The 25,147-nt window shown below is 34.6% G+C and overlaps 1 protein-coding gene across 2 annotated transcripts; it reads right to left on the bottom strand.

Annotated features, from left to right (window-relative positions):
* Positions 1-615: 615 nt before the first annotated feature.
* LOC138324867 (uncharacterized) lies at positions 616-22,757 on the bottom strand. Of its 2 annotated transcripts, none has more exons than XM_069270081.1 (2): positions 22,580-22,757; positions 616-6,856 (listed from the first exon to the last, which is right to left on the bottom strand). In XM_069270081.1, the coding sequence occupies exon 2, from the start codon at positions 6,841-6,843 to the stop codon at positions 5,455-5,457; it is 1,389 nt and encodes a 462-aa protein (XP_069126182.1). In that variant the 5' UTR covers positions 6,844-6,856; positions 22,580-22,757; the 3' UTR covers positions 616-5,454. The 2 variants fall into 2 exon arrangements, with proteins under 2 accessions (XP_069126182.1, XP_069126183.1); XM_069270082.1 differs by lacking the exon at positions 22,580-22,757 and adding an exon at positions 12,612-12,917.
* Between the last annotated feature and the right edge of the window lie 2,390 nt (positions 22,758-25,147).

The raw sequence follows: 25,147 nt of genomic DNA, 5'->3' as shown, positions 1-25,147 counted from the left end.
TAGCAAATATAAATGCCAACTGGACATCGGCAAAGTCCATGAAGCGTGCCATGTTGGATTTGCCTTTGTCCAATTGGCATTCATTTTGGCTATGAAGGCCAACTGAAAGGCATTCAATTCTTATATTTACATTTGATTACAATTTCGTGTTGACATACCAGGGGATTTTGCACCTGTAATGAATTAATCCTGCGTTATCGTTAAGAATGGAGCAGCCATTTGAACAACCTTTTTCCATGATCGCTGGCACGACAATTGTGACGTCACAATGATAATGATGTCATAATAAGCGCTTGAAGTTCAGTCTATATGATTGCCAACTGCGCGTGGTAAGTATACATAGTGGGACTGCGGTGAAATGTAAATATATATACAATAATTAAAATATTCTTGAAAAAGATATCTATAATGGTACTTTCATACAAGTGATAATTAGAACTGTTACCAAGGTGACCAACTTATTTAGGAGGAGTATTTAGTTTATTGTTGTGCCAGCAGACAGACAAGACAGACAAGACAGACAGACAGGCAGACAGACAGACAACCTGATCCAGTATATGCTGAATTTCCTTCATTGACATATAGTACCACTATAGAGAGCACACAAACAAGAACTGAAGTGTTTTACCAAGTTTAATTTATATGAAAATAATAATATTTACTTTATACTTACAGTTTACATTTAAAACTATTATCATTAGGGTCAAATCATAAAACCCACATTAATACAGTAATAATTAACACAATCCCGATACGGGCCAGTCAATACAGTATAGGTCCATTTCTTGGTATGTAACTCACACTGTCAATAATTATATTATAGCTATTATGCGTTACAAGTAACACTCTGGAACATACAGTACCGTATTTAACCCAATAAGTGCCTAGGGCGTTTAAAAAATGAAAAAAAATATAAAAAGGTGCTTTGCCTTAAGTAAGACGAAATTATTGCAAAGCAAAGTGCAAACCTATAACATTTTGATAGTTTTGGTCTTTATTTATGCCCCGGCAACTAAAATTGAGGCCTTAAAAGGGGAGGGGCACAAATAGGGTCATGGACACTTTTTGGGTCAAATACCGTATTTGAATATGTCCTTGATTAAATTATAATATAAAAATCAATCAACAATCTGCCATATGTATACATTTAGTGATAATTAGTTTATCACCTACATGACTCCACCTATTACTGCCAGAGGCAGGCTAATGTAAACATTAACAGAGAGATTAGATTTAGGTAACAAAATTGATAGCCTTCATAAAATCAATAATTTATATGGGAATTAATTTGATAATGAAATAAACAGCTAATCTGAGCTGTTCTAAATCCATATAAGTTAATATCAGGTTGGGTGTGACACATCACAGGCACTTGACAACAATTTTCAACCAACGGTCTAAATATTACAGTATTAATTGTTGGTTGAAAATTTGTGCCAAGTCCCTGTGTGAAACATCAGCCTGAGAGTAGCTCATTTTACTCATCATGACAAAGGTAATTGTACTTAAATGAAATTTAAACTTTCTCTAACTCTGTCAACAATATATATCATATTATGTGTATTTTTTTCTTTTGTGCTAAAATAGCCTAATCCAGTCATGACCAGCTAGCTACCACCCACTCAAAAGATACATCTGTGACAGTCTACCGGGCTCCATTGTGCACTAAATTATTCCTTGAAATGCCAACACCATCAACATGATAGATAGTACTAAAGTTTATAAAGAAATGAAATGTAAAGTTCACATACTAGATTTTTGAAAAATTTTAAATATGTTGCTTGACTCATTCATCCCTGAAATTGTGTAATGGACTGGTCTAGCTTTTGATTTAGAAGAGTCTAAATGTGTCGTCAGGGGTCAACGAGTTGACTAATTTTTGTCTAATGACAATTAAAATATCAGATCAGACCAAGTAAATTATCACAGACAAATTATTAAAGATGCTCCACCGCTGACAAATGGTATTTTTTCACTATAAAAAACAGGAGCAGACGATTTAGTATTTTTCTTCTGTTACAAAAGTTACTTACTTTACACCATTACCACCATTGAAAAGTTTGAGCTTCTAATTTTATTTCAAGTTAAAAATATGAAAAATAATTAATTGCATCCCGAAAAAATTTCGTGACACTATATCCTATATGGAATGAAGTCCTGATTGCGCATGCACTAAAGGTGAAATAAATTATTTTATATTTTTTTGTGTTAATTAGACATATATGTACACGATTAAACACCAATTATCGTTCAAATGATTAATATCATTTATGCTCTGTCGGCGGTGGAGCATCTTTAAGTATAAAGCTAGAAAATAAAACCAAATGTTTTAGATTTTACCCCTATAGATTTTTTTTTAAAGAAAAAGTTTCTGTAAACATGGATATTTTCACTAAGTCAACATTCAAATTGTTGACAGTGTGGTATGATTTTTGCACTGTTCATCTCGAGACAAATTATTCATATGTCAAAATAAAGCCTTTTAACACTAATTGATATGTTAGGGTAAGCACATATTTTTGTGAAGATAAATTTAAAGTGAAAATTTCCATACCATGAAAAATTCCACTATTAAAATTCAATCCAATTTCCAAAGATGTTTACAGCAATCAAACATTCTATCCCTATGTTTGATTTCTAATTATGAACCATTAAACGAGTCTCTTTGATTGAACTTAACTATATTTTTGATAATTTTTAACAGAATAAATATGGAACATTACATAAATTGTCTCTCCTAGGTCCAGCATCACAATTAGACAAACAGATATAAAAGATATCTACAAATATTTGTATTTACATATTTTTCAATTCTGTACACATGGTATATTGCACATAAATAATAGTTCCACATGAACAATTTCTTCATCATAAGCAATTGAAAAAACACATTTAAGTTATATTACACAGGTGGTAAGGAATTTCAATATATAAAATTCAGAATGTACTTAGAAAAAGTTTGTTATGCTATAAAACAAACTTATAAAAGTAGAAAACGGCAATCATATTTGATTTTATAATGCATGCATACAGAACTCTGGGTTAGCTATTTAGCATCTGTTTTTTAGGAGATTCTTTTCTTTACAGTATGATTTAAAAAAAAAAATTATAAACTGGTTCCCGCCTCAGTTATGCGTATCACAATATATGTCGTCATGGAGACAGTATACTTCCATTGAAGACATCAACAACATTAATATAAAAATTGACCACTTTTAGCATAAGATAATTTTAAAACCAGAAATCAATTTCCTTCAAGTCTTGTATCATCCATATTATATATTGATATTTGCCACTTTGTAATGCGAAATAGCATAAGATAATTTCAAAACCAAAAATTTATTTTCTTCAAGTCTTGTTTCATCCAAATGATATATTAATATTTGCCACTTTGTAATGCAGAGCACTGAGTATAGAAAAGTAGCAGAGTGCATCCTGGCAAAGGGTACAGAACAATAGCAGGGAGTCAGTCTATTTGATTTGTAAACAATTAAGCATTGAAGTCAATATTTTTTTTACTTTCATCTGGTTATGAAAGAAATTTTGTTTGCAAACTATGTGTAAATCCGTGTATCAGATTCTCACAAAAGTTTGCAAACAAAATTTATTTCATAACCTGATGAAAGTAAAAAATAGTGACTTCAATGCTTATGATTAATTTTTCAGGCTACTTAATAAAATAAAATACCTTAACACTTATGATTCCATTGATTTTTTCAAGGGATTATTTTTGCCAAAGCAATATGTTGTGACTCACAATAATGATGGATTTCCGCGCCATACCCGAAAATTAATGATATAAACATGACACATAAAAAGGCTGTACTGAAATATTACTTTATTCCTGACAGTATTGGCCAGAGCCTCCTGTTTGTAGTGAAGATGTAGCCACCAGCTTCTACAAATTAAGGAGATTCTTACTCAAAATGACCATCAAGCTACCTTCAGGGTGAAAATCCCTGCACAATCTTTATTGATAATTGGAGTAAGTTAAAATGAATGTTGGTAAACCCTGCTATTGAACATCGAAAATATAACGAAACTGAACAATGGCAGGACTTTCCAATATCATGCACTTATCTACTTCGAATTAAATGTAGACTGAACATATGAAAACTGTGTTGGTTTTCTGATGAATCCTTTTGCAAATTGATTTATGGGTTACTTTTAGAATAAATCCTGAAAGGCTAGTCCAAATTTGTTTCTATTAAGTGCCCCCTTATTTGCTTCAATTTTTAAGCACAATGGGTGCTTATTGCTTTGAATACGGTATGCACTATCTAAATGTTATCTCCCCTGAAAATATTTCAACATGAGCAACCTTATATAAAATGTATGCAGTTAACTTCAGTGTTAATTTGTTTGGACAGTCCAATAGGATAAAACATATCCTCGTATATACCATTTCACTAGGGGAAACAAACTTCACTAATTAAGCAATTAATATGAAAGATGTTGGATTTCAAGAAAATAACAAATTAAAAAATAATCTTTTAACAAAAAAATAAGGTATATATCTATATAACGAAAAAAGTTTGGCATTTGTTTTTGACAAAGAACTTTGACATTACTCAGTGCATGTAATCTGTTCAAAAAGAATTACTGTGTACATGTCAAAGAAACAGTTTATCTTGTCAAGCATTATAAATAAAATTCTCAAATACAGTTGCAAATCATCGCCATATCATCAATATGGATTTTACCCAAAAAATACATATTTCATATGGATTTCTCTGAACTTATTTACAGTGCAATATATATTAACAGTTTTAAAGATAAAGGAGAACTTGTTCTTTTACAAGTTTCCGGTTTGTACAGGGTCCAGACAAGTTACACTGTAGTTTAATAAAAACATAACATTATGGGTTATTATGCTACTGTAGGTTTCATGATGATAGCTATATATTTGTGTACTATATATGGCATCATCACATTGCGGAAACCCACGAGTCAATGCAATGTAACCTGAACGATGCAGCAAAAATATCAAATACATTAATTTTTGTTACACCAACCAAAGAATTACTAAGGTTAACAATGTTTATCATTAAATTAAAATTCATGATAGAAAACTTAACAAAAGTGATTAGCTAGTATAAGTTATGCTCATGCTTATATTCGGAACACTTTCAACCTTGTATAGCCATCATATTTTTTTATGACACAATATCCCTGGGATAGTCGAGTTTTCAATTTGCGAATATTAGATCAGTAAATATATCAACACATAGTCATTAAGCTCCATTGGAAAGGAAAATTTCTTTGAGAGAAAAAATGAAGTTCCATCATGATATCACAATGATATTCTCCCAGAAAGCACTTGCCTCTCGTTAAAGTTGGCAGCCATCATCAACACTGTCACATTATCACAATTTTTTTATCCCAATACATATTGAACACACTGTTTGCTGGTCAACACTAAACATTTACATGATCCCTGGAAAACTTCTTTGATCAGGACATTTGATAGCCGGTGTTTCTCCTGAACCTCCACGTGAGTTTCTTCCATAAAGAAGATTTTCCGTCTTTAAGATTTGGCTGACTGTGCATAAACACACGATTTTGATACCTAATGTCATCCTCGGGAATAATCCCACTATCATTACTGCTATTACTTCCGTTTTCATTGTGACGATTACGTAAGAAATCTTCATATGTTGATTCTTCATTTTCCACAATTCTTCCACGTTCTTTATTTCGCTTCATGTAACGTCCTTTAGCAGACGTACTAGCTGTACTTCGAACGGTCCCGTTACCAATTTTAGAATCAGCAAATGTGAAGTCTCTAATTGTGTTCCTTTTCATTTTTTCATTCATATTATCGAATTGTTTACGCGACTTTGTGCCGATAGGTCGGATTTCCTGGGGAGGTTTTGGACCGTTTGGTGATTTCCTCATAGTTCCTGATGGCCCGCCTTTTGAACGCTGAGCCGTACCATTCACATTATTTTTGGCTTTATAACGTTTATGTTTCATTTCCTTACGCCAAGTGAGTGATGTGTCAAATTCATAGTCCTCCTCATCACTCAGATATTTGGAATAATCCTCTCCTCCAAATTCTTCAAATATTGGTTCGTGTCTTGGTGCGTCAGTTGGCCCACCGTTATATTTCCTTGTTGATCCTTCATCGTAATCAGGCAGAGGTATGTACGGTTCTTCTTTGTCAGTCTTTTGACCTTTCTTTTTTCTAGGTGGTGGTTTGGGTCGATCTTCCTCCTCTTCTAAAGGATAATCTGCCGGTGGAAGGTCTTCAAAATCGTTGACGCCATTAAAGTTTTCTGTATCACCAGATGGGGCAGTATCTATAAAACCCGGATTATCTAGTTGCTGGTAGATACCACTTTCATCATCTCTATGTTTTTCTAATAACGGTGATTCTGGGGAGTCTTGTTCCTGAAGAAACAGCGGGTTTTCTGTAACAGCTGATTTGTCTGGTGAATGCATCCCAGAATCCTCCTCGTTTTGACCTTCACTCTCACCATTATGTATTGTCATTAACTGTTGATTGTCTCCCATAAGAATAAAGTTTTTCGGTGGGGGTGGTGGGTCATCTTTTTCACGTATAACAAAATTAATCGGATCAAATGAGAAGTCATCTGAAAGTCTTGAGTTGTCTTTTTGTGTTGGTGAGACTGCCTCAGAAGTTAATAACGATTTGGGTTTGTAGTTTCCAATTTTGGGGAGATGAAATCCCCCCTGAGGAAGAGGTGCAGGACCCTTTCCTCCTTTTTTCTCAAAATGAGCAATTTGTTTTCGTACAGGTGATAAAGGTGCGTCGCCATCTTTTTCCGCATTCATTTCTGGAAACACTCCATCCAAGCGAGGCCTACTTTTTGGTTCCATTTTAATTTAATTCCTGAAAAGGTTAAAATAAGAAAATTAGACATTTGAAACAAAATAAAATTCAAAATCAACATCACTGTTATATGTGTACTCACAAAATGATGACATCACAATAAATATACCTGAGGTACCTACCCACAAGGGCAGATAACACTGTAATATGAAAATACTGAATATATACAGTAGTATCTAGAGTCACAGGAAATTTTGAATAAAATCTGAATTTACCATTTGAAGTGAGCAAAGTAAATAATTCTACAGATCTTATCATTAACCACAATAATCTTCCCTTAAGAATTCAATCCCTTTTGTAAAATTTAAAATGGATTATTTTGAAGACTGTCTGTGTTTATATATAAGGGTCAGATTATTGCAGACAAAATTTGCATTATGATGTAAGAGGCATGTACATGGCTTTTAATATGCAATATTCTGTGCTGTGACTTAATAGATCCTGTAAAATCAATACAAAATCTTAATAAGCACATCTTAAAGTTCCATTTCTCAGCCTGGCCCATCCAGGCACTAATATTGAGGTTGGCTGAACAGTTTAAAAGCTATCATTCTTGTACAGAAAACACATTAATTTTGTTTCAGGTTGACTTGGCAATATTCCGTTCCTTCCACTCCAGTGAATTCTTGGCTAAACAGCCAGTAAATGGGAATTGACATTCAAGGTAACTCATATTTACCCCTGAAAACTCATTCGATGGCTCCCAAAACTAAAGCTGGAACAGTTCATTATAAAATTTTAGGGGTGAATCATTAATGGAACCATAAAGCATATACAGTGATGCAGGAAAATGCCATAGTGTTTGGCATCAGTAAAATTGGCCTCCAAAAGATCTCTTGAGATTCTATAGATTAGGATCCTTTATGCAAAAAAAAAAAAAAAATCGCTAATTGCTAAGACCTAGATATGTCAAGAGCCAAAATCCATCCATCCAAAAATAAAAAAATCAATAATCATAATAATTGTATTACATTATTAGCTTAATGATCCAGCCTATTTAGAAAATTATATCTGCTAAGTATGAAAGTTTTGAAAAGTAATCATGTCCATAATGGTAAAATCAATCTATATGCTGCCAAAACAAGCATATATATAATTATACACATTTTGTCTACTTGTCAGGATGTGTCAACTTTTCTTTTTTCACAAAGATAAGTCAAGATTTTTTATTTTATTTTATATAATATTTATTAAGACAGGTTTAAATGTACTTATAAGACATCAGAACACCAATTTAAATTGATTTTCTATCTTATAAAGGGACAATTCGGTTTATAAGGAATATGAGGGGTCAAGGGGACATGATTAAACACTTTTCTTCCATTTCATATGAATCTCAACCTTTCCCATTATGACTACAAATTGTATATATATATATATACCTGTATTTGAGGTAGCTAGATAAGCTAATTGCCCTTTAATGAGTCAGTTTGAAGGTGTGACCCACCATCTACCCCCTTATAATGGCCAAACTTTCAAAGTGACCCTTAAATGCACCCGTGACATGACAATTAAAATGGATGAACTTCTGACATATTGATGAAGATAAATCACCAATAATGTGTATTGTAATGTCAAAGTTTACTCAACCATGTAGTAATCTAGCCACCACATAAACAAGTATTTAGGTTTGACTGCCTCAGAGTCAATGATCCAACATAAAGCACCATACAGGTTAACACTAACACTCCTGAGGCCACACAAATGTAATGTCTTGTTTCAGGCTCCAGATAATAGCTTCATATTAACTCATTCACCCCCTGACAACACATTTAGGCTCTTCTGAATCAAAAGACTTGACCAGTCCATTATAAAATGTCAGGGCTGAATGAGTTAAAGAGAAGGTCTACCAGGAAACATGTCATACACAATGTTCTAACCTTTTATTGATTTTTCACTTTCACCAATAGAATCAAGTATCTGAGAAAACTATGTCCCAATTTTTATCTTTACATCAAGGTCAGGTAACAAACGAAGAGGCCAAACCAGGGATCTTGAAATGTGAAAGGGATCTTCTACATAATATAGTTGCTATGATAAGTGGACTAAAGAAAATGATTTGTTTTCTTTCAGCCGTTCTGAAAGTGTATTATGTATCAAAATATACATCTTCAACTCAGCAAAACTTCCTAAGTGATCCTGCCCTTGAAGCTCAAGTTGATGGATCGACATCCAATGTGAAATAATTTTCTAAACATTTTAGAATTTGCCAAAATCACTTATTTTATACAGTGATAATTTTACAACTAAATTATATTGTCATAAGGTTTTTCAGTTGGTTCAGGTTTTTCTGATATTTGACTACTAGTTGGTCCTCCAATAATAATATATTATTAATAATAATGGATAATGAGTTCAAATCCAGCATGGGACAGTTGCCAGGTACTGGCCGTAGGTTGGTAGTTTTTCTCTGGGTACTCTGGTTTACCTCCACCTCCTAAACCGGGAAATTATTAAATGACCCTGAAGGCTTTATGAAGAACAAACAAGCAGTTTCTTTCACTCAGACCCTTGTAAGTTATTCCATTAAACTTGCCCTAATCTCACACCTGCATCCTAATAAATACATGTTTACTTGGTTTTGAGTTGTTAAAGTCCTATTAACAGCCAGGGTTATTTAAGGAAGAGCCAGGTTTTGTTGGTGGAAGAAAGTCGGAGTATCCAGCGAGAAACCAGACCCACCAGCGGTCACTGTACCTGCCAACTGCCTCATATTGGAATCAATCTAAATGCAACTCAGAGTTAGAGGGCTTGTGGTAATATGTCGAGACATTTTAACTATTCGGCCCCATTTAGTGAGAAATTGCAGTTAAATAAAAATTGCAGCAGTCTTAATTGGTCAATGTACTGTCGGTAGTTTAGAACAAAGTTTACATCTTTTGTTTTTCATAACACTTATTTACGGCTTGAGATTTTGTAAAATTTATCTATTTATTTTGTTATTTATCACAAAACATTCAAACATGACAACAATGAAAGTATCCAGCATTAAATTAAGATCTAATAGACATCAAGATAATATCATCCTACCATAAAAAAATGTGTCAATGAGTCAAAAATGGGCGTAACATTTTCTTCTGCCCATACACCATAACCTTGATTTCATAATGTATTTGCTTAACATGCTCTCTGTCAACTATAAGAAGATATTGAATATGTACAATGGGGGAAATCAATTCAATGCAGAATTTTAATACTCAATTCAAACCAGTCTAGCAAGGTCTGCCTGTGTAATCTGTATGATAATGTAAATACTGGTTATCAGACAGACAAGCCCTCAAAAACGGTTTTTTATTGCAATATTGTTTTGGAAACCATAAATCAGTGTACCCAGTATGCTATTGGAGAATTTATATTCCGTTTCCACAAAATATGGCTATATAGGCTGTTGTTTTTCTTCTCCGAAATTAATCAAAGTAGACCCCTGGACATATATTAATCATGCTGTATCCAATATAATTGGGTGTTTTATGCATCGAAATATGCCCAGTATCAATAAGATGAAGACAAACTCATTCTTTATTGTGGTTTTCATACATTACTATTGATTTTGTAGAGGAAGGTTTTCTATGGCGTGTTCCTGGCTTTGTATTCATTATTCCATATGGTATTAGATAATGATGTTCATACTTGCATTGGTTTATTGTAGTGTCTGGTAATACAAAAAGAATTCTCCATTCCTCATCTAAATTCACATTGGGACAAATTGATGAGTTTTACATGCCGTCACGTTATCGTTTCTGGGATTGGGACAAATGTAGTTTAAACATACCGTTTTTCACCACAAATAAGACTCCCCACTCACAGGACAAATAAAGGGCAAAAGTGGTGGGGGTCTTATTTGCAGAAAATCTCCTTGTCTGCATCGATCTAGTAAGTTGTCATCTTGGATTTTTGAACCTCATATGTTGTACAGTTTTAAGTTAGACGGGTAATAGCAATATGTTCTGACATTTGATAATAATGATACAGACGCATGAATAAGATGATTGACAGAATTTTTTTTTTGCAAAAAAAAGAAGAAGAAAAAACACCAAATGAACATCTCCAAATTTCAGATTCATTAGGACCTATACACACATTCCTATTTTTCAATATGTCATTTGAATTTTATCACCAGCAATATGTCTTTAATTTATCACCAGCAATCATGTCAGACTTCTCTAGTTCTAGCAATAATCGTGCCAATGACTGTTAAAGAAGAAATAAAAATGATTTTATGAGGAAAGTAGCGCAACTGTCCCACATGGGTTTCAAACTCGTAACCAAGAGAGGTGGGCTTGTGGAAATGTATACATCTCAACCACTCAGCAATATCACAGGTCCCTTTTAGTAATGGAAGAGAGAGCAGGGAAGCTTTAGGAACATTTATAGAAGTGGAAATTAGTTTCATAATGTCTGGGTTAGGATTAAAATTATTTGTATCCTGTTTACATGGAATAAGACAAGGATACCTTCTATAGCCACTATCATTACCCAAGTAAAGGTAGACTTATTACATCATGGTACCACACAGAGCCCAGCACTCGGGGAACAATTTATCATGTATATATGTTAATTAACATGTATATTGGAAATTCAGTAGGTCTTTTTTTCCACAGCCCTCACTGGTGTAGCACAAAGATACACAGAAATATCACATACATGTACATTCCTCATTGGTAATGGGTGTTATATCTTACAATGTCAAAGTGGCTTAGAAAGATTTAAATCTCTATTTACATAATTTTGGAATTAAGTCTAGCTAGTTGGTTTGGCCATAGTCCAAAGTCAAGCCGTCCATTGTTCAGAAATCAACATGTGTAAAATATTCTTATTTTTATTTCGGTGATCGATTCACTCACAATGCCTAATTCTTTCTTTATTGATTTGAACTTTTGTGTTTTAATTTAGTTTACTCGGTGACTTAGTGGATGTATATTTGGTTTTGATTGTTAGAAGTAACAAAAAACATTGTTTTGTAGTTCCTTTTTTGTCTCTGACATACCATGTAGGTATAGTATAATGCCGACATCTTATTATACAAGTACAATGCATATCAATATTGGATGGAAACAGCGAAGTGGAAAGAAAATCAGAGGAATTTAGTTTTGACCTGCTTGTCCCCATTCTAAAATGTCTTTGATCATCATAGGCTTTGTAATTCTAGTCCAAAGTTTTATGGTTCAAGACATAAATATGATAGCATGGCAGAATAATTCCGACTAGCTTATTTCTTGTAAGAAAAGAGTTACTATTGCAGTACTAAATTTGTGCTCCTGGAACCATGCAGGCTTATCAGATTAAGTATCTCGATCTCTACCATATATCGGTTTCAAACATGACAAAGACAATGATTTTATATGTGAAGAATCACAAGTGATGATTGATCCCCCTTAAAATATACATATAGAAGTGGTCAGTTGATTTAATGATTTCTTTTACATTAAAACAGAGTATTTTAACGAGTTATAGCCCCAGTCAAAATACTGTACAAAAAAAATTCCTCCTGAATCAACTTTATAGGAAGCTCAGAAGTGAACAAGTTTAAAAGATAAATAGACATTCAGTCACTTTCCGATACTGTCATTTGGTTTACATTAAAACACAATATCTGAATTGTAAATGGGGTTAATTTGTACTGTACAAGAATAATTCCCTCAAATAAACAAAATAGGAACGTCAGTGAACAAGTTCAAAAGATGGAGAATAGTAAACACTCAGACATTATCTAATACTGTCATTTGATTTAACTAAAACACAAGAAAAAACTTACCGAAAAAAGAAAGTGTCCATATATCACAAGAACTTAATTAACAATATCTCCTTGAGACGACATTCTTTAAGACTTTTCCCTCTGACACCTCCAAAATCCCCAACACATGTGAATCAGTCAGGCTTAACAAATGGTCCCCATATTTGACCCACCTTAACCAAACACATATATTTATAAATACAGTCCAAACATTCAAAAGATGTCGTGATGTCGTATGATTTACGTCAGCACACAGTTAAAGTCCCGTGAAAACTTTAATTTCACATATACCCGTAAGAGCTTCCCTTGTGGTCTCTTCTCACCTGTGACTCTCGTACCTGTGCATATATACAGGTAGATGTTTTAATCCTTCAGGTACATATGAATAACTAATCTCAACAGATCCGATTTAAGGGTGTAGTCTAAATATATATTACACAAACCCACCATGTGACAATCTATTGGGGTATATTGATATAGGTTAAAACTAAATTATAGCTTCTTCAATGCCTAGAAGGCCATTAATAGTCTTCAAACAAATTTTGTCATGAATTGGGTTGATAATTAAAGAAAATATCTACACAGATTAGTCTGTTTACATCTTCTAATTGTGAAGTATTTTCACAAAGAAATTATTCATTATAGCCATACATGCGTATTAGAAATCTTGTTTCATAGCCTAAAATATATATATATATCAAACAAACATTGTGTATACACTTGTAATATCTACTATTATTCCTTCCATTTAGATAAGTAATTGTTGTCTGAGATGGAGATACTCTTTTCTTTTGTAACATACATGATGCATTGTTCACCTTATTGTGCTGAAGATAACAAAGAATACCTATTCTCTTTTAAGCCTAATAGTCTATCAACAAAACAGATATACCCAGTATAACCATTGCATGAGTAAAATGATGATCCCATTTATAAAGTCTCAGTCAAAGGACAAAACATTTGAATGAATGTTCCACAAAATGTGAAAAAGGTTGAACAAAAAGGTGATTAAAAAGATGAGAAAAGATAAGACTCCAAAATTAGATGTCTCTTACGATGATACAAAGGGTCAGCAACAATTCTACAAAGTGTCTGGTTAGCAAAATGATGGGAAATCTATAATTCACATGGTCAGCAAAATAATTCTATACTTAATTACTATAAGTAACGTGTTTTTAAAAAAAAATGGAAGGACACTTTGTATATGAAGAGTTCAGGTGATTGAATTTATTAAAGTCCAGTTACATCAACAATCCTTAACTTAAGGAAATAATTTATTTCGAGTTCCTTAGCTTAAAATTTTCCATAGGAAAGCATTACTTAAAGATGCTCCATCGCCGACAGAGCATAAATGATATTCATCATTTGAACAAGAATTGGTGTTTAATCGTGTATATATATATCTGATTAACACAGAAAATAATATTAGATAATTTATTTTGCCTTTGGTGCATGCGCAATCAGTACTTCCTTCCATAAACGATATAGTGCCACGGAATTTTTTCGGGATGCAATTAATTATTTTTCATATTTCTGTATTGAAGTAAAATTAAAAGCTCAAACTTTTCAATGGTGGTAATGGTGTAAAGTAAGTAACTTTTGTAACTGATGAAGAAAAATACTAAATCGTCTGCTCCTGTTTTTGATAGTGAAAAAATACCATTTGTCAGCGGTGGAGCATCTTTAAAAATCTCTAGTGAACAACTAGTAAACTACTGATATACAATGTGATCCTATAAAGCTGGATGCTTCATTGGTTTGATTAGTTTAACGTCCTATTAACAGCCAGGGTCATTTAAGGACGTGTCAGGTTTGTTGGTGGAGGAAAGCCGGAGTACCCGGAGAAAAACCACCGACCAGCGGTCAGTACCTGACAACTGCCCCACATAGGATTCGAACTCGCGACCCAGAGGTGGAGGGCATGTGGTTATATGTCGGTACATCTTAACCACTCGGCCACCGGGGCCCCAAACCAGATGCTTCAAACCAGATGCAAGTTATTTAGCAATGAAAAAGTATCAATGACAATAAAAACTGTAGATATGAAATAAATGTAAAGATAGAATTGTTTACATATTAAAGATATTGATATACAGTATTTGGGCATAAGTCATTGATTGTACTTATAGTTAACCGAGGTGTTCACCAAGTACTGCTGAAAGTAGGATTGAAGTGCTCTGGGCAGGTGTATATAGACACACCCATCATTATTAAATAACCTACCCATTATATGTAAAATGATAGGTTTGTATATAAACTATTTCAGGTGGAATTCTCACACTTTAGATCATATAAACGATACAGGTGAAATGGTGAATATACTTCATACTTTCCATTGTCATAGAAAACACAATGAGTGGATTTTGATGTTTTTGAATGTTAATTTATGAAATATTAAGAAATAAAAACAGTAAGCGTACTAAAGACTTCACAATGTATCTCTGTGTGTTGTTTATTTCATAAACACATCGGCCATTGTTATCGTGTGAAAATATGACATATAGGAAATTAAAACACAATGGAATGGCAAAAAACAACAGAGAATTACCATTGGGTCCGTCATACTGAATGATAAAGCTGTGTGTTTAACCAGGACATACTGAATTACTGTATACATTATATTATGCACCTTAACAGACAACTGAATGTCCTTAAATTAAGTTTACTGGTATATAACACCAGTATTATTTACAGTTTAGACCTCTCCTTGTTCATGTAAACTTAATTCTCTCTACACACAGTTCTACTGGGTAATGGTTAAATGTTTAGTTCATTTAAGGACATGCTAGGGTTTAAAAGTGTAGAAAAACTGGAATACCTGGGGAAAAATCACCAACCTTCAGTCAGTACCTGGCAACTGCCCCACATGGGATTTGAAATTATACCCACAGGTGGAGGACTTGTGGTTGTGCACCCATTATGGATAAGTAATGAACATGTATTACACCAGAGAGGGCTCCTAAAACAGGAAAACTGCAGAATTTCCAACGTAGATATATATAATTTACATATATGCATGATAAATTGTTCCGCGAGTGCTGGGCTCTGTGTGGTACCATGATGTAATAAGTCTACCTTTACTTGGGTAATGATAGTGGCTATAGAAGCAGTCACATAGGCTGATTAACGTGGGTATTTCTGAGGAACGTCAGCATAGAGCAGTCTGAGAATCACTTTACAGAATACTGTATACAAAGCAAAGCTGCGACAGGAAGGAAGTATTCACAGTATCGCTGTTGCTTAATACCCCTAAAACCCTCCCATCGTCATTGCAAGACATAAGCATACAAGACATAAGCATACAAGCCAAGACATAAGCATACATGACATAAGCATACAAGACAAGACATAAGCATACATGACATAAGCATACAAGACAAGACATAAGCATACATGACATAAGACAAGACAAGACAGAATAAGCATACATGACATAAGCATACAAGACAAGACATAAGCATATAAAACAAACATAAGCATACAAGACATAAGCATACATGACATAAGCATACAAGACATAAGCATACAAGACAAGACATAAGCATACAAGACATAAGCATACAAGACAAGACATAAGCATACAAGACATAAGCATACAAGACAAGACATAAGCATACAAGACATAAGCATACAAGACAAGACATAAGCATACAAGACATAAGCATACAAGACATAAGCATACAAGACATAAGCATACAAGACATAAGCATACAAGACATAAGCATACAAGACATAAGCATACAAGACATAAGCATACAAGACAAGACATAAGCATACAACATAAGACATAAGCATATAAGACATAAGCATACAAGACATAAGCATACAAGACATAAGCATACAAGACATAAGCATACATAAGCATACAAGACATAAGACATAAGCATACAAGACATAAGCATACAAGACATAAGCATACAAGACATAAGCATACAAGACATAAGCATACAAGACATAAGCATACAAGACAAGACATAAGCATACAAGACATAAGCATACAAGACATAAGCATACAAGACATAAGCATACAAGACATAAGCATACAAGACATAGGCACAAGACATAAGCATACAAGACATAAGCATACAAGACATAAGCATACAAGACATAAGCATACAAGACAAGACATAAGCATACAAGACATAAGCATACAAGACAAGACAAGACATAAGCATACAATACATAAGCATACAAGACATAAGCATACTCACTTAACAAAACAATTATGAGTGTGCTTGTTCTAAGTATCTTCATAAAATTTGGTTCTCTATCTCAGGTAGTAATTTCCTTCTTTTTTTTCCAACTCTGGAGTCTTGTAGAAAAGATAAGTAATCAGAAAGCTAATGATTTGGTCTCTGTTTGATTTAGACTTCAATGACATAAAGGCAAGCCATGCTCTTTGTATATTTCCTCAGGGAAAAATAAGAAATCTAAATTATTTATAGAATTTGTATCCTGTTGGGTACATAAAGATACACTTCGTGATTGATGTGAGGATGTAGGTAAAGATATGGTTTACATATATGGTACCTATTAACCATATTTTCAGGGATATTCTCTCGTCCCACATTTCTAGTACTATAACCTACAACATAGAAACATTGACCGTAATACCTTGCAGTTTATGCTCGACTTTCATTGATATGCAAATTCAATGTATTATGATGGATTTCAGTGTCAATTCTTTTGAACACTAATCTAGGCTTACTATGTGTATTATCCTAATCAGACTTAAAAGATTACCGATGTAAATAAAAAATAGAGTGAAGATATTGTTAGGTTCTACCTGTACACTGTAGAGTATACACACAATTTTAATATTCCTGAAACAACCTTCGAAACAGAGTTATTGCCCTTTTTTATACCGAGTAGAAGAATTAAATTTCATTAGCTTTTCTATTAATTCTCTCAAAACTTTGATATTTCAAACCGACATATATCCATGTTTTGCTCAATTTCATAGTAACACAGAGAACTTTTAACCCAAAGTTTAAGGTTCTGGCTTGATGAAAACACGTACATCATAATTCATACCGGCCCCACTATGTGGACATATTCTCAATTATTACATATACATTACAGTTATTTGCCCTTGAGAGTAGGTATTGATTGTGACATTATGTGTTTGCAAGCGTATGTCATACTTTTCAGAGAAAACCACATAAGTTTGGTTCACAAAATAATGACGTCGCAACGGACACATGCCCGCAAGGGAGGTAACTCTGTAATATTGCAAAGACGGAATACAATGTCACTTATTATAAACAAATCTATTAAACTGTCGAAAGTATCACCTGAACTAATAGGGCACCCTGTTTATTTGATAAATAAGAAAAATTTGCTCTTTTTTGACGAATGTATTTCTGTATTATAAATCAGCATTATGTAAATAATCACAATTAGGATTTATTCATTTATTAGAAATCACTCGAGACATTTTTTGTTTTACATTGTGATATGGCTATGCGTAGATGCAGTGAAGCGGAACTAGAGTACAAAATAACAGCTTTATATGTGCATCGTCATCGTCATGTTACTGTTTGTATACTTCCTACTTAATTAAGCTTGGTCTTTCTCTCTATATATAATGTCGGGTTAACTAGACAGGAACATTTGTTGAATGATAGAGAAAAAAATATTGTCTCTCATCCTAAATGCAATAATTCTTAAATATGTATTTTCTTGATAGCGTTGAGTTTGAGATAATGACATACTTCTTTCATGCTGAATAATTTTGAATAGTTTTATTTAACACTGGAAGTTTTATACCTACTAAGTGGTGAAAATTGGCATGTCAACATATAGATACAGAACCAGAACTACGGGATATTTACCTGAATTAAATCATCTTTAACAACAAATGATGTGAGAAACCAAGGTAAACACAGCAAAAAGAACAAGGTTGTTTTCCTCCAAGTGAAGTTCATTTATAGCTAATAAACTTCCCTGAGGAACTCAAAAGGATGAATGTTGGTAACTAAATTGATTTATTTTTTCTATGCCAACCTTATGACTCAATGCATCAGCTGACAAACTTTTCAACTTATCAACGTATCAATTTAGAAATGCAAAAGTACATGTACTAATTCTTAGGTACACCAAGCACATTCTAAACTACGGTATTAAAACATCTGCACACTTATATGTGGTATCAATTTATATCTAGAATATGTCAAACATTCTATGCAATTTTTTAACATAATAAATCAATACATGAAAAGATATCATTATTCTAATATACACCAGATCCTGATTCAGAAGTAACTAACTCAATCACACGCGACATGTTTGTTTAGTCATGATAACTTGTGACACCATGTAACAAATACATGTATACAGAGACAACACATGGACATACAGAGACAACACATGGACATACAGAGACAACACATGGACATACAGAAACAATACATGGACATACAGACACAACACATGGACATACAGAGATAACATATGGACATACAGAGATAACACATGGACATACAGAGACAACACATGGACATACAGACACAACGCATGGACATAAAGAGACAACACATGGACATACAGAGATAACACATGGACATACAGAGACAACACATGGACATACAGAGACAACACATGGACATACAGAGACAACACATGGACATACAGAGACAACACATGGACATACAGAAACAACACATGGACATACAGAGACAACACATGGACATACAGAAACAATACATGGACATACAGAAACAACACATGGACATACAGAGACAACACATGGACATACAGAGACAACACATGGACATACAGAAACAACACATGGACATACAGAAACAACACATGGACATACAGAAACAACACATGGACATACAGAGACAACACATGGACATACAGAAACAACACATGGACATACAGAGATAACACATGGACATACAGAAACAACACATGGACATACAGAAACAACACATGGACATACAGAAACAACACATGGACATACAGAAACAACACATGGACATACAGAAACAACACATGGACATACAGAAACAACACATGGACATACAGAGACAACACATGGACATACAGAGATAACACATGGACATACAAAACAACACATGGACATACAGAAAACCAACACATGGACATACAGAACAACACATGGACATACAGAAACAACACACATGGACATACAGAGACAACAATGGACATACAGAAACACAACAACAGGACATGACAACAGAAACACATGGACATACAGAGATAACACATGGACATACAGAGATAACACACACATGGACATACAGACACAACGCATGGACATAAAGAGACAACACATGGACATACAGAGATAACACATGGACATACAGAGACAACACATGGACATACAGAGACAACACATGGACATACAGAGACAACACATGGACATAAAGAAACAACACATGGACATACAGAAACAACACATAGACATACAGAAACAACACATGGACATGCAACTGAGACATACAAAGAGATATACAGGAGCAATACAGAGACACACAGGAACAATGTATTGATATGTACATAAATGAGCATCACATGGAATATGTAAGTATACAGTGACAGTTCAGGTTAGGCTATCCGATATAGACTCCCTCACATGGAATAGGTCAGTATACAGTGACAGTTCAGGTTAGGCTATCCGATATAGACTCCCTCACATGGAATAGGTCAGTATACAGTGACAGTTCAGGTTAGGCCATCCAATATAGACTCCTTCCTACACCCTGGTGTACTCATGGTTGGCTGCCTTTTATCACTTCATCGTGACATACAATATTTAATGGAATACATTTCAGAATTTGACTGCTAAATAACTAGTATATTAATCTTAACAAGAAGGAGAGTTAACATCATCTGGTCAAGGTAATTACAGTCAAGTGACATGTCACCCAGTGGTGAGTTTGGATTTTAAAAATGGCATCTAACAGTGTCATCGCCTAATAGGTCCATATCATCGCTCAATAGGTCATGTTCGTTATCAACAGGCAGGTGCCAGGTATTACCAATCTACCTGTATCCCTCCTGAGGGTGTATGGCCATTATATCACACTAAATAATAAGTGAACTACATTAAGATAATACCGTCCATACAAAATAAGATGTTTTGAATATGTATCCCTGTAGCACAAATGAATACAAAGGAAAATCACTCCACTGAAATGTAACTAGTCTAGACAAGAATGATGACCCCTAAATATAGGTCAGTCTTCGGTAAAGTAACCTGTCACCACCCTTTTTATAAAAAGTATTTCATCGGATGATAACCATACTTATTATAATGCTATTCAGTATAATGTCAATCTTAGTTTTATGATAATCACCACCCTCAGTATATCAGTCCTAGGTCACCACCCTCAGTATAATGTCAGTCCTAGGTCACCACCCTCAGTATAATGTCAGTCCTAGGTCACCACCCTCAGTATAATGTCAGTCCTAGGTCACCACCCTCAGTATAATGTCAGTCCTAGGTCACCACCCTCAGTATAATGTCAGTCCTAGGTCACCACCCTCAGTATAATGTCAGTCCTAGGTCACCACCCTCAGTATAATGTCAGTCCTAGGTCACCACCCTCAGTATAATGTCAGTCCTAGGTCACCACCCTCAGTATAATGTCAGTCCTAGGTCACCACCCTCAGTATAATGTCAGTCCTAGGTCACCACCCTCAGTATAATGTCAGTCCTAGGTCACCACCCTCAGTATAATGTCAGTCCTAGGTCACCACCCTCAATATAATGTCAGTCCTAGGTCACCAACCTCAGTATAATGTCAGTCCTAGGTCACCACCCTCAGTATAATATAAGTCCTAGGTCACCACCCTCAATACAATGTCAATCCTAGGTCACCACCCTCAATATAATGTCAGTCCTAGGTCACCACCCTCAGTATAATATCAGTCCTAGGTCACCACCCTCAATATAATATCAGTCCTAGGTTTGATTACCATTCTCAGTATAATGTCAGTCCTAGGTCACCACCCTCAGTATAATGTCAGTCCTAGGTCACCACCCTCAGTATAATGTCAGTCCTAGGTAACCACCCTCAGTATAATGTCAGCCCTAGGTACCATACAGTCACCACCCTCAGTATAATGTCAGTCCTAGGTCACCACCCTCAGTATAATGTCAGACTTAAGTCACCACCCTCAGTATAATGTCAGCCCTATGTACGGTTACCAGGTTTGCCTATGGTTTTATGTGTGTAATGGCAAAGAGTTAAGTTTGACTAATGTGGCCTGACTGATTTTTACTAAACAACATTAAAACCCCACCATTGTGTCCACATCCTTTCAGGGATCGAATATCAAAATTGATCTGTATACCTTCATTAATTAACATTAAAGTCTCTCATTGCCATATATACATATGTCTATCTTTATTTAGCCCCATACCATACATTTGTGAGACAATCAGACAGTAGAAAGAAGATCCAAGGTTCCAATTTTCAACTTCCAATCATAGCCAATAAAAAGGTGCTTCGACAACATACCACAAATTAATATGGTGCTTTGAATTCTTCATCGTATACACAAATGTCACCCTTCAGCTTGTATATTGAATAAAATTGTTTAGGAATAATAATTCCCCCTGCTGGGTAAAAAATGGCACCACATATTTCGAAACCGCTAAAGGTTACCATGCCACTATCAAGTATTAATGTGCGGATATACACCACACATGTAAATAAATACAGAAATATCTCCCCAAGAAAAGCCATAAAATCAATAGAATTGTTCTCCAAAACTTGCATTAACCTAAAATACATTCATTACCAAGACACGAATAAAGGCATTCATAATGTATGATATTTATATACATATGTAATACAGCCATCTAGACAATACTATCGGTAGTTATTGATGTAAGCTATATTTTAGTTTACCTGTCGATCGCACCTGTGTACCCAGGTAACCAACGATACCTTCAAATACGTAAACACGTCAAGAAACAAAATGTCCGTAGACCAATTCCAAATTATACTTACTTATTCCGAAATCCTTGTGTCAAAAAGAAATGGTCACATTTTACCAAGATCACAGTACAGACGTCAAGTCCCGGCTACACCTGAGAAAATTGTGTCAGAGTAAATATATGACAATCGTGTTGTATACGTGTAGCCATCGATCCGTGTCTTATTCAAAGCCAGCCAACCGCTAACTCGGGTATTATCCCATATAGGGCGTTTTCGGTGAATAGTCTTAGGGTTGGAATGTTGGCCCATTCACGGTAGACGCGACTTAGGGGGCCTTTGACGGGGTGTATTGAATACAATGTTGTATACGTATGTATTGTATTCTTAGTTTCCAAAAGGGATCGGTCGTACATGTAGGACTCTTGTAGGATTTTTGGGGTTCCATGGGCTTTTAAACTATATCAAAATGTTCTGTAAACATGAGATCCCATGGCCAGAGGGATCTTGGCGCCATCCAAAGAATGATCTACGTCAGACAATGGAAAGAGGGATCTTTTCTCTGCTTTTCTCATCTTTTCCTACATATAAAATTTGAGACAGATCGCTTCAGTACTTTCTGAGAAATAGCGGTAACAAACTTCAATATTTTCAAAATACAAGAAGGTGGCCTATTGGCCATCTTGGTGACCGATCGGTCCCAAAATGCATCATGAACAACTAGACCCCAGGGAAACCTGCATATGAAATTTGAGACATATCCCTTTCATCAGCACTTCCTGAGAAAGAGCTGTAACAAACTGCATTCATCAAAATCCAAGATAGCGTCCTGTCGGCCATCTTATTCACAAATCGGTCCCAAAATGCAACGTGCATAACTCATGACCTAGGTGAACCTGCACATGGAATTTGAGACAGATCCCCTCAGTACGTTAAAAGAAATAGCGGTAACATGTATTGTTAGCGGACGGAAGGACGGGCGGACCACGGACGAAAAGCGATCTAATGATGGTGGCCTAAAAAGTAGGTCAAAAATTAACACCGTCATTTTTTTCAAAGAGGCATATATGGTGTCAATATTTATCAAGAAAAGTCCATAGAATGACATAAGCCATCGGACTATTAACGCAAATGGTCTAAGGACTGTCGCATCTGAAAGGGTATACTGCACATGCACACGGATATGCATGTAATTCACAGCTCTGAGATCGAACCTCAACTTTTTAAAGATGCTCCACCGCTGACAAATGGTATTTTTTCACTATAAAAAACAGGAGTAGACGATTTAGTATTTTTCTCCAGTTACAAAAGTTACTTACTTTACACCATTCCCACCATTGAAAAGTTTGAGCTTATAATTTTACTACAAATTAAAAATATGAAAAATAATTAATTGCATCCCGAAAAAATTCCGTGACACTATATCCTATATGGAATAAGGTACTGATTGCGCATGCACCAAAGCCGAAATAAATTATTTTATATTATTTTTTGTGTTAATTAGGCATATATATACACGATTAAACACCAATTATTGTTCAAATTAACATCATTTATGCTCTGTTGGCGGTGGAGCATCTTTAACTTAACAGAGGTCGTAATTGCGTAATTCTCCCGTCATTTTTTCGGATTAACAAAAACCTACATTGTGTACACAAAGAGATCAAATATATAGCATAAAGAATAATTATATTCTTAAATCATTTTATAGGTATAATGGATATTCCCTCTTACGTATGAATTCCATACCTTCTGATATCAGTTTGCATCTAGATTGAAAAATCGATGACTGTGGACAGACACATAATTTTATATACATAGATCTACTAATTTAACCAAATTTTCATTAAGGACCAAATTTTGATTGAAAATGTCCAAAGACGAGCTACAAAAAGAGTGAAAGGTTTACACAACCTGACGTATGAACAACGTCTCAGATCACTAGGAATACCAAGTCTTCAATATCGACGGAAACGAGCAGATATTGTCCAGGTCTACAAAATAATCAATGACATCGATATTATGGACAAGGACAAGCTCTTTACGATGTCTCCTGTTACTGTCACCAGAGGGCACTCAAAAAAGATTCTGAAGCGCGGGGCAAGATTGAATGTCACAAAGAACAAATTCAACAGTAGAACTGTGGATACATGGAACAGTCTACCTGAAAATGTGGTATATGCAATGACTCTGAACTCATTTAAGTCACGCCTGAACAAGCACTGGCACAATGAGCCCTCTAAATTCACTCCTACATGTATTTAATGTTACTTGATTGGACAACTATTGTATACAAGGATACGCCTCCAGAAGCCATTGAGCTTACAACGGTGTTAATTTACATAATTACATAATTACAATTAATTTTATCTCTGCTATAGATCGTTCTGTTCCGGAAACGAAGTGAGACAATACACCTAAATCCAAGCATATGATTTCTCTCCTGGTAACCTGCTATTTTCCTATATTATGTTTTATTTGCAAAATATTACAACTGAATCTGTTTCAATTTATACATATTTAAAAATCTTATTTGGCTAGCCAGATGTGATACGTCACATCGATCCATTGTTAGCACACAGATTCAGATGATTGGTCCAGTTTATAAGTTAAAGTGTCCTGTGAAATATTACACATTACATG

This window comes from Argopecten irradians, chromosome 6, assembly GCF_041381155.1.
Source record: "Argopecten irradians isolate NY chromosome 6, Ai_NY, whole genome shotgun sequence".
Classification (NCBI taxonomy): domain Eukaryota; kingdom Metazoa; phylum Mollusca; class Bivalvia; order Pectinida; family Pectinidae; genus Argopecten; species Argopecten irradians.
This window is presented reverse-complemented; position numbering and strand designations above follow the sequence as displayed.